Consider the following 11,761-nt stretch of genomic DNA (forward strand, 5'->3'; position numbering starts at 1 on the left):
GTCTTCTTGGAAATCCTTGGGGGAGGCCTTTGTCCAGCAGTGGACGTCTTTCGGCTGAAACGAACGAACGAACTATGGTGAATTCGAGGGTTGTTCTTGCAGTGAGGATTAGGTGACTTGATGATGATGGCAAGTTAGGGTAACGAGTTCACAGCTTCACGGCCGCGTGTGTAGAGAGCACGGCACTCACCCCACGGCCACGGGCGCGAGCGGGAAGCGGTAGGGCGGCGGCGGGCGGGGGCGGGCGGCGCGCACGCCGGCGCACACGGGCGGGATGGACGTGTACACGGCGGGCTGGCACAGCTTCACGGCCGCGTGTGTAGAGAGCACGGCACTCACCCCACGGCCACGGGCGCGAGCGGGAAGCGGTAGGGCGGCGGCGGGCGGGGGCGGGCGGCGCGCACGCCGGCGCACACGGGCGGGATGGACGTGTACACGGCGGGCTGGCACAGCTTCACGGCCGCGTGTGTAGAGAGCACGGCACTCACCCCACGGCCACGGGCGCGAGCGGGAAGCGGTAGGGCGGCGGCGGGCGGGGGCGGGCGGCGCGCACGCCGGCGCACACGGGCGGGATGGACGTGTACACGGCGGGCTGGCACAGCTTCACGGCCGCGTGTGTAGAGAGCACGGCACTCACCCCACGGCCACGGGCGCGAGCGGGAAGCGGTAGGGCGGCGGCGGGCGGGGGCGGGCGGCGCGCACGCCGGCGCACACGGGCGGGATGGACGTGTACACGGCGGGCTGGCACAGCTTCACGGCCGCGTGTGTAGAGAGCACGGCACTCACCCCACGGCCACGGGCGCGAGCGGGAAGCGGTAGGGCGGCGGCGGGCGGGGGCGGGCGGCGCGCACGCCGGCGCACACGGGCGGGATGGACGTGTACACGGCGGGCTGGCACAGCTTCACGGCCGCGTGTGTAGAGAGCACGGCACTCACCCCACGGCCACGGGCGCGAGCGGGAAGCGGTAGGGCGGCGGCGGGCGGGGGCGGGCGGCGCGCACGCCGGCGCACACGGGCGGGATGGACGTGTACACGGCGGGCTGGCACAGCTTCACGGCCGCGTGTGTAGAGAGCACGGCACTCACCCCACGGCCACGGGCGCGAGCGGGAAGCGGTAGGGCGGCGGCGGGCGGGGGCGGGCGGCGCGCACGCCGGCGCACACGGGCGGGATGGACGTGTACACGGCGGGCTGGCACAGCTTCACGGCCGCGTGTGTAGAGAGCACGGCACTCACCCCACGGCCACGGGCGCGAGCGGGAAGCGGTAGGGCGGCGGCGGGCGGGGGCGGGCGGCGCGCACGCCGGCGCACACGGGCGGGATGGACGTGTACACGGCGGGCTGGCACAGCTTCACGGCCGCGTGTGTAGAGAGCACGGCACTCACCCCACGGCCACGGGCGCGAGCGGGAAGCGGTAGGGCGGCGGCGGGCGGGGGCGGGCGGCGCGCACGCCGGCGCACACGGGCGGGATGGACGTGTACACGGCGGGCTGGCACAGCTTCACGGCCGCGTGTGTAGAGAGCACGGCACTCACCCCACGGCCACGGGCGCGAGCGGGAAGCGGTAGGGCGGCGGCGGGCGGGGGCGGGCGGCGCGCACGCCGGCGCACACGGGCGGGATGGACGTGTACACGGCGGGCTGGCACAGCTTCACGGCCGCGTGTGTAGAGAGCACGGCACTCACCCCACGGCCACGGGCGCGAGCGGGAAGCGGTAGGGCGGCGGCGGGCGGGGGCGGGCGGCGCGCACGCCGGCGCACACGGGCGGGATGGACGTGTACACGGCGGGCTGGCACAGCTTCATGGCCAGCGCGTTCAGCTCCACCGTCGGCATCACTGCACCTGCGAATTGACACATGATCAACGCTGCACCAGGTACACTTTCACTTTATGGCAGGATTCTCATTGACCGGCGCGAGGCGGCGCGCAGCGCAGCGTCCGTTCGGTCAAAAATGCGGTGGAATGCGCGCATCTGCGCGCGTATCCGCTGAAATACGCTCGGAGCCGACCGGTCTCCGACGCATGCTCGCGCATCCGGCCGGATTGAAATGTCAGTTAATCAGTTGTAAGCAATTACGACTCTAAGAACTGTTAATAAAATACTATTTTCTTTACGGCCGTGTAAGTGCGCTCGCGCCGGTCAATGGGCATCGTACCTAAGGCTGCTTTTCCATCACGGTGTGCTAAATGGTCACCCCTACTTCACTGTAAATCAGTAAGAGTTAGACAAGAAAAATTTACAGCAGTAATAGCCCTGAAATGCCCATTCGTCGTGCCGCTCGTGCGCGCGCCCTGGTGTGCCGTGTTACGGCGTCCAGTTTGGCGTGGCCATTGACCCCGAGTGCCGATAGGGCGGTTGCGTACTGGTGTGCCCTATTAAATTGTATTAGAGTCCAGTTCTCCGTGGCCACTGACCCGAGTGACGTTGGTGCGGGTGCGCCCTATTACGTCACGTCAGGGTTTACTTCTCCGTGGCCACTGACCTGAGTGGCGGAGGTGCGGGTGCGCGGAGGCGTGCGCGGCGAGCGCGCGTCGACGGCGGCGGGAAGCTGGTCGCCGTCAGCGTGACCATTGACCTGAGTGCCGATAGGGCGGGTGCGCCCTTCTGTGTCGCGTTAAGGTTCACTACTGCGTAGCCACTGACCCGAGTGGCAGTGGTGCGAATGCGCAGACGTGTGCACACCCTAGTGCGTCGCGTTAGAGTTCACTTCAGCGTGGCCACTGCCTGAGTGGCGATAGGGCGAATGCGCCTTATTGCACCGCGTTAGAGTCCAGTTCTCCGTGGCCACTGACCTGAGTGCCGATGATGCGGGTGCGCGGAGGCGTGCGCGGCGGGAGCGCGCGGCGGCGGCGGCGGGAAGCTGGTCGCCGTCAGCGCGACCACTGATGTGAGTGCCGACACTGCAGTGCACTCTATTACGTCGCATTAAGGTTCACTTCACTAACTGACCTAAGTGACTGTGGTGCGGATGCGCAGACGCGTACGCACCCTAGTGCGATGCGTTAGAGCCCAATTCAGCGTGACCACTGCCCGAATGCGCCTTATTGCATCACTTTCCCGAGTCCAGTTCTCCGTGGCCACTGACCTGAGTGCCGATAGGGCGGGTGCGCCTTATTGCATCACGTTAAGGTTCACTTCAGCGTGGCCACTGACCTAAGTGGCGATGATGTGGGTGCGCGGAGGCGTGGGCGGCCCTAGTGCCCTGCGTTAAAGCCGCGCGCCCTATTGCGTCGCATAAAGGTTCACTTCAACGTGGCCACTGACCTGAGTGGCGGTGCTACGGTGCAACCTTATTGCGACGCATTAAGGTCTAGGTTTCCGTGGCCACTGACCTGAGTGCCGATGATATGGATGCGCGGAGGCGTCCGCGGCGGGCGCACCCTTATTACATAGCGTTAAGGTTCACTTCTTCGTGTCACTGACCTGAGTGCCGGTGGTGCGGGTGCGCGGAGGCGTGCGCGGCGGGCGCGCGCGGCGGCGGCGGCGGGAAGCTGGTCGCCGTCAGCGCGCCCTATTGCGCCGCATTAAGGTTCACTTCAGCGTGGCCACCGACCTGAGTGGCGGTGGTGCAAATGCGCAGACGCGTACGCACCCTAGTGCGATGCGTTAGAGCCCAATGGGGGCTATCGTTTTAGCGCTCACCAGTTGGCGCCACTGTAGAGTAAGGTCCTGTCACTTGCTAGTAGCGAAGACAGTGGCGCCAGCTGGTGAGCGCGAAAGTGATAGGAGGACTATCGCATTTGCACTCATCAAGATGACGCCACTGTAGAATAAGGTCCTGTCAATCGCCAGGGGTGCCAACTGTTAAGTATAAAAACGATAGCCCTCATTCAGCGTGACCACTGACCTGAGCGCCGATAGGGCGGGTGCGCCTTATTGCTCCGCATTAAGGTCTAATACTCCATGGCCACTGACCTGAGTGGCGGTGGTGCGGGTGCGCGGAGGCGTGCGCGGCGAGCGCGCGCGGCGGCGGCGGCGGGAAGCTGGTCGCCGTCAGCGCGACCACTGACCTGAGTGCCGACACTGCAGTGCACTCTACTACATCGCATTAAGGTTCACTTCACTAACTGACCTAAGTGACTGTGGTGCGGATGCGCAGACGTGTGCGCACCCTAGTGCGTCGCGTTAGAGTTCACTTCAGCGTGGCCACTGCCTGAGTGGCGATAGGGCGAATGCGCCTTATTGCATCGCGTTAGAGTCCAGTTCTATGTGGCCACTAACCTGAGTGGCGATGATGCGGGTGCGCGGAGGCGTGCGCGGCGGGCGCGCGCGGCGGCGGCGGCGGGAAGCTGGTCGCCGTCAGCGCCGCGCTCGCCGCCGCGTGCTGGGCGCGTTTTATTGACGATCCCTGGAAACAAACAATGAGGAAATTACCATTTCTGATCACTGAAAAAAATTGCTACTTGCTAAGGCTGTGGTCTCCTATTTACGCCATAGGCCGCGTACATAGTCACGCGGTAGGCTGCGTCACATTGCATAATATGGAAATGTATTGTTGTGGTGCCTTTCAGACTAGATTTCAAACCGAGCCCGTCGCCCCTTTAGCGACGAATGCAACTGGTCCTGGCAAACTTGAAAAACCTACCGGATTACAATCTCTAATATGCATTCCCGGGCCCGGTTTGTAATCACTATTTCAGACGTTGATGTCAGCGTGTGGCGTCGATAGAAACGTTTCTGACGTTCGCCGCATACAGAGTGCAATAGGAGACCGTAGCCTGACGCAATAATATGAAGGCAAACTTACCTCAGCAGTGTATTCCTCAGTATCACCCAATCGGAGTGTTACTGTGAATACTTTTTTGTGAGCGGGTCCAGTTTCTGATGTGAGGCGGTATTGATGCTTAATCTGTCGACAAAATATGTTACTGTTAAATAATGATATAACAAATCTTCTAATTTCTATTTCTATTTTTTCTTAATTTTTAATCAGCGGGGTTATTACGAATCTAAGCAATCGGTTGCTTATTGTAAAATTGCAACGCGACTGTTAAAGATTTACGGAAACTAGCGTCACCTGTAATTGAACGCGGTGCTGTCATTCGTCTTGATAATGTACAATTAAGGTGTCTTTAATATCGTGCGGATTTAATCACGAATGCGGGATTACCCCGGATGCGTGACACCCGCTAATCTCCATTTCCTACAAGTATTTCCCGTGAGTCACGCACCTTATTGTACCTGGCCAGCTCGTTGACCAGGCACATAGGAGTCTTCTCTTTACTGTTGGCCGGGGGCGCCGGGCGAGAGGCCTCACTGTCCCGGGGCTGGGACGCGGGTACGCACCTTATTGTACCTGGCCAGCTCGTTGACCAGGCACATAGGAGTCTTCTCTTTACTGTTGGCCGGGGGCGCCGGGCGAGAGGCCTCACTGTCCCGGGGCTGGGACGCGGGTACGCACCTTATTGTACCTGGCCAGCTCGTTGACCAGGCACATAGGAGTCTTCTCTTTACTGTTGGCCGGGGGCGCCGGGCGAGAGGCCTCACTGTCCCGGGGCTGGGACGCGGGTACGCACCTTATTGTACCTGGCCAGCTCGTTGACCAGGCACATAGGAGTCTTCTCTTTACTGTTGGCCGGGGGCGCCGGGCGAGAGGCCTCACTGTCCCGGGGCTGGGACGCGGGTACGCACCTTATTGTACCTGGCCAGCTCGTTGACCAGGCACATAGGAGTCTTCTCTTTACTGTTGGCCGGGGGCGCCGGGCGAGAGGCCTCACTGTCCCGGGGCTGGGACGCGGGTACGCACCTTATTGTACCTGGCCAGCTCGTTGACCAGGCACATAGGAGTCTTCTCTTTACTGTTGGCCGGGGGCGCCGGGCGAGAGGCCTCACTGTCCCGGGGCTGGGACGCGGGTACGCACCTTATTGTACCTGGCCAGCTCGTTGACCAGGCACATAGGAGTCTTCTCTTTACTGTTGGCCGGGGGCGCCGGGCGAGAGGCCTCACTGTCCCGGGGCTGGGACGCGGGTACGCACCTTATTGTACCTGGCCAGCTCGTTGACCAGGCACATAGGAGTCTTCTCTTTACTGTTGGCCGGGGGCGCCGGGCGAGAGGCCTCACTGTCCCGGGGCTGGGACGCGGGTACGCACCTTATTGTACCTGGCCAGCTCGTTGACCAGGCACATAGGAGTCTTCTCTTTACTGTTGGCCGGGGGCGCCGGGCGAGAGGCCTCACTGTCCCGGGGCTGGGACGCGGGTACGCACCTTATTGTACCTGGCCAGCTCGTTGACCAGGCACATAGGAGTCTTCTCTTTACTGTTGGCCGGGGGCGCCGGGCGAGAGGCCTCACTGTCGCCCGGCGCCGCGCGCTCGTCCCCGGGCTTGTCTGCCGCGGGCGCGGGCGCCGCCTTCGCGCTGTCCGCAGCTTCTGCCACGCTGGCTGCGCTCGGCGCGGTGCTAGACTGTGTCGACACTACTGGGAATAAGGCTCAAATTAGTACGTGCTGTTGGCAGCTGATTAAGGCTCATAGCAGACACCAACTCGGGCTAGACTGTGTCGACACTAAAGAAAGAAAGAAAGAAACATTTATTGCCATGGACATCACAAAAGACAAAAGAGGTAAAATAAAAAAAAGCAAATAAGACAGAGGTGACATAAAACATACAATGAAAGAGCAAGTAAACTAAGCAGTGCCACCCTGTCGCACAGCGATGCCCATCGCAATGGGACCCCACTCAGCATATGCCGTGGCCCCCGGTGAGGGAGGCCACGACGCTGGTTTTCAGTGTGCCCCATGCCGAGTGGGAGTCACGGACACTAACCTATACTGTATAAAATATACATACATAAATAATAATAATAGTGCGCGTATAAATTTTAAGTGTAAATACAGACGTAGTAGAAAATATACGATATAGACGAAGTAGAAAAGATGTGATAAGATATTAATAAATAAAAGGATAATATTTAAAAAACAAAACTGTGTGTGTGTGTACATAATAATAATAATAAATTGTAATGTATTAAAGTGCGTTTGTGTATACTGTGATTGTGTGTGTCTCGACGTCCGCAATACTGGGAATAAGGTTCAAATTAGTACAGCACGAGCTGTTGGCAGCTGATTAAAGCTCATAGAAGACTTATCAACTCGGAAAGGTATCAAGACCGTATCGCCTTTCGCGAGCTGTCATCGTCTTACGCGCGCTGTCAAACGCAAGGCAAGGCGTTCACGTTACGGGGCGGATAAGTGTGTGTTACAGTATGGAGTTTCATACAAAGAATACTGACGGCCTCGAGTTGATACGGCTACGATCCCTTTCCGGGTTGATAAATGTGCTACGTCCTTACTGCTGATAATCGTGAAGACGAAAATAAAACGTATAATAAATTAAGATATTTTTGCTGATCACGAAAATAAATGGAATTAATATTTTACACAACTACTTACTTCTTTTTACACAATTACAAACCAACTAGTATTTCAAATTTAGCACAAAATGTATAGATCTACATACAAGTATAACCGAGGCTAATAAATAATACATTATACATGATATTATGCTATCAACTACGGTGGTGATGATACGTCTATAGCCCTAGATCATTTATGTATCAATCTTAGTTCTTAGTTAATTCACCGTTATGTGCCTTTAATGCTCTGAATATAAAAAAAAACTAACTTTTAGCTTAAAACACAGCAAATACCACTAAACTGATGATAAAAGTATACCCAAAAAATCAACAACAAACAAGTAATGAAAAATAGACGCACGCAACTGACCGAAGTCTGACATGAGTTTTTTCTGCGCGGCCAAGATCGGCGAGGACGATCTGCTCATACCTAATAATAAATACTTTCATTTCATTGAAAGTTCATCATCAACTGTTCATTTTGTACAAAATACAGCAATAATTAAAACGGACTGACCAAATTGGTATTTTTTTTAAATTAAATATAAACTCGTTTAAATATGAACAACGAAATGTATGCAAATTAAATCAATTAGATATTATAATTTCTTTTTTTATCATAAAATTGACTGATAAAACTGCTACTTTCTGATGGGTCCATAAAATAAGCAGCTTTCATATTATGTACTGTCGAGTTCCAAATTAAAGTGCGACTTCCCTCCATTGCAAAGCGGATGACAGGTGACAAACAAAGGTTTAATAACCTTAAGAAAAGGTAAGCACCACGGACAATAAAAATATCAATTAAGGGGGCCTATCTTATGAGCGATACAAAAAGGTGGGCTGATGAAATAATGAGAGAACCGGCTGAAAATTGGCTCGATCTAGCCCAGGACAGGAAGAAATGGGGCGGGATGGAGAAGGCTTTTGCTCATACAGGGTACCACAAGAATGAACAAACAAATATTTCTTATTAACTTAAATTTATTGTAACCAAAATGCTTGTGGAAATAAAAGCTTTTTGTTTATTTTATTTATCTTATGAGCAATTAGCTACCTGCCAATAATATTTTTCACAAAGCTCTGAAGATGATTAGTGAATACCTGTGTGTGAGGGTTGTACTGCCGGCGGTTGCGGCTGCCGCTGCGGCTGGGCATAGGGCGGCGGCATGACGCCGGGCGCTCCCGGTCCGTACGCGCCGCCCATGTTGTAAGGCCGCCGCATTGGCTTCATCTGCTGCGAACCACATGTTTGGTACAGTTTAGTCTTCCAGTGAATTGACGTGTGTAATTGGGCCTCTAGTGTAGCAGTATCTTTCAGTGAAATAACGGGTTCAAGAATGGGTTTAGAGCATGGGTCTCCAAACTACCGGACCGCCACTGCCATCAATCCGACCCGCGACAGCTTAAGACTAAGCCTATGTTTGTATAGTTGGGCAGAAAAAAAAATTGTTATGGCCCTTGCAACATACCGAAAAAAATATTATGGCCCCAAGGCTTCAAAGTTTGAAATGAAATGAAAGAATTTCTTCTGCTTTGATTTTCTGTGAAAGTTGACAAAGGGATTCACTTATATTTAGCCTATCTATGCAATATTGAGAACTATGGCTAGACAAGTTTATAACAGGAATAACTTGAAACTGACTGTTTCCAATTTCTATAGAACAGATTGAGTTTTTTGTTCGCAACAAAAAATCCAGTGAGAACTTACTGGTGGCACAGAGTGGTGTTGAGCCTGTGGATGGTGTGGCATCGGCCTGATGGGGTGCGGCGGACGCTGGCCGGGCCCATGGTGCGGGACGCCCATGGCGCCCATGCCGCCCATGGCCTGGCCATGACCCGCCATCCCGGCGCCCGGCTGCGACGGACCCATCGCCACCCTTCAATCACAAACCCACTATACACCAATATTCAACACTCACATCCTCCGCTGCACTCTCTCTCACGTCACCCCACACTCTGCGACATCCTGCCTACGAGACGGTGTTATTGCAACTGCTCCGCGCCAACGGCCGTGATATATTAGTCTGTGCAGAACCGAGGCCTCGCATTCATTACCGCTCAATAGAGACGTCGGTCATATGGTCCTTTGTCACTACATGACCAGTTCTCGCGACAAAGAGCGCCGCAAAAGAACCCTCGACGTATCAACAAATTACACAATATTTGCATATGAATGGCTGACCACTCAATGGGCTGCATAAAATATTTTATTAAACAGTGCCAATGTTTGAGTGAACCGAGATTACTGTACAGCTATTATTATTGCTAAGTGACGTGAATTATGAACCTACTGTGATCTTAATCAATGCGATCCTAGATTTACGGCTTAGCTACCGCTTTAGGGGTCAAGCTGCTGGTGAGATTCACGCCGAAAGCAAAGCTAATTTGAAATATAAGAAACCTATTTAATAATAATGTATTGTTAATAATGCCCACCTCCTCAGACTCGTTTTTGATTTAGCGGTGATCATTAATAAGAGAACATAATAGAATACTGAAAAAACACTTAATTCTTAGTTACCAAATACATCAAGGTGATATATCAATGTTCAATGTGACCACAGAATGGTGACATGTCTCCCTGTCCATAAATCACAATATTTGTATGGTGACTGACCATGAAGAAAGAGTACAATAAAATAATGTGGCCTTAACTTGTGGAATCTTGCTTTGAGGGCTCTTTCAGTATTCTTATCATGCTATTTGATCACCTTGATTGATGAATTATTTGATTAGAAAACTAGATCCTTTAGCTAAATTGAAAATCTAGTTAACTGAATAAAAACTTTCTAGCGGTGCTTAACACAAATCAATTATGCAAGCAAAAACTAGCTTATGAATGTTTTCCACATTTAGTAGACGGACTATAGAAAGTTGTAAAATATCGAATTATTGCATTTTAAGTCTCAGATATAATGAATTTAAAGTACATAATACAGTAATTTTTTAGGAGACTAGATGGTCGTGATGAGCTACTAACCGCTACAATGAGTAAGACAATTTTAAAACTTACACGGTTTAAGTTTGAGGTTAATAAAGTACACAATAAAATGACAATTTTGAAGAGAAAGCAAAAACTAACTTTCCTTGGAAGTTCAGTGATTATTTCAATTATAAAAATATTATTGTTAATAATTAATTATTATTGTTAATTACATAGAATTAGAGATGTTAATCGTAAAGTCCATTAATTTCTCATTTAATAAAATTATAAATTACGAAACCAGTAGGCAGGTATTTAAAATACGTATTTACATTGAACTAGAAATTATGTATTGAAATTAAAGTGTATCGTACTAACTGGTATTATATACCCTTCTAAAGTTTACTTCCAGTTACTGATCAAAAACGGACCCGGAGACATTCTTTTAATGAAAGAGCTTTTTCAAGAACAATTAATTGTAGGTACACTTATGTCTTAGATAAATTTTAGAATGAAATTATCATGAGCAAAAATCTTAAACATTCTGAATCTGTGTTCATAGGTTATGAACCACAGTTCTAATTCGAACTTCAGTGGACTATTTCGAAATGGGGACAGCATAAACGGTGCTGGATGTAGTTATATATTAATGACTAGCAAACAATAATAATAAAAAGCTGAACGCTACTCTACCTAGTTAGTGTTACGTGCCTGTTTTCTCTGTGCATCTGATGGGGCGGCATTTGATGATGCCCAGGCATACCCTGGTGGCCACCCATATGCTGCGGCGGGTGCCCCGACATCGGCTGATGATGCATGTTCGGGTGATGCATCATCTTCAAGGCACTGTGGCGAGGACACAAACAAAACTATAAATACCGCGCTCAACCGACAAAATAAACACCAACAATCGGCCATCGCCAAACAATGAAATTCATCGCTAAACAGCAACTAATCTTACCGAATATTTGTGTCACGAACTATATTAGTCTTTAGCTATGCAAATAACAAAAATCCGCTCACAAATTTCGTTATTTATCGTCTATTTTGGCAAACAGTAAAGAAAATCGTCTCGTTCAACATGCGGCCATGTTAAAAATGTTGCCAGAAAAACGAAAATATTTGTCTTTTTAGTTGGTTGCCAACAGTTGCAAAGTTGATCTTATTGAAAATAGTAAAGCCAAGAATGCCCAAGAAAAGCTCGAAAACCACCTTCAGGTGTTGGGTGGTGCGATAATGTTTTTAAAAATGATACGATACGAATTTAATTGTTTATTTGATTGATACCATATTGATACCCATTTGAAGCTTGAGTAGACAACCGGTAACGCTATTTGTCGGTATTTAAAAAAATCTAGCCTACCCGCGGGCGGGCAGATAAAGTAAGGATAAATCCCAACTAATATTATAAATGCGAAAGTAACTCTGTCTGTCTGTCTGTCTGTTACGCTTTCCCGCTTAAACCTCGCAACCGATTTTGATGAA

At 51.9% G+C, this 11,761-nt stretch overlaps 1 protein-coding gene across 1 annotated transcript in view; it reads right to left on the reverse strand.

Moving 5' to 3' along the window:
• The window catches only part of LOC135077064 (uncharacterized), a 34,952-nt gene extending 23,566 nt beyond the window's left edge, over nt 1–11,386 (reverse strand). The window contains exons 1-13 of the mRNA XM_063971661.1: nt 11,238–11,386; nt 10,970–11,122; nt 9,062–9,230; nt 8,455–8,587; nt 6,203–6,414; nt 4,744–4,845; nt 4,218–4,344; nt 1,681–1,837; nt 1,383–1,526; nt 1,085–1,228; nt 787–930; nt 489–632; nt 191–334 (exon numbers count right to left, since the gene is read on the reverse strand). Coding sequence (XP_063827731.1) covers nt 191–334; nt 489–632; nt 787–930; nt 1,085–1,228; nt 1,383–1,526; nt 1,681–1,837; nt 4,218–4,344; nt 4,744–4,845; nt 6,203–6,414; nt 8,455–8,587; nt 9,062–9,230; nt 10,970–11,112 — 1,763 coding nt within the window. The 5' untranslated portion in view covers nt 11,113–11,122; nt 11,238–11,386. The remainder of the gene's footprint in view (nt 1–190; nt 335–488; nt 633–786; nt 931–1,084; nt 1,229–1,382; nt 1,527–1,680; nt 1,838–4,217; nt 4,345–4,743; nt 4,846–6,202; nt 6,415–8,454; nt 8,588–9,061; nt 9,231–10,969; nt 11,123–11,237) is intronic.
• Nucleotides 11,387–11,761: the final 375 nt, after the last annotated feature.

This window comes from Ostrinia nubilalis, chromosome 1 (assembly GCF_963855985.1).
Source record: "Ostrinia nubilalis chromosome 1, ilOstNubi1.1, whole genome shotgun sequence".
Lineage (NCBI taxonomy): Eukaryota > Metazoa > Arthropoda > Insecta > Lepidoptera > Crambidae > Ostrinia > Ostrinia nubilalis.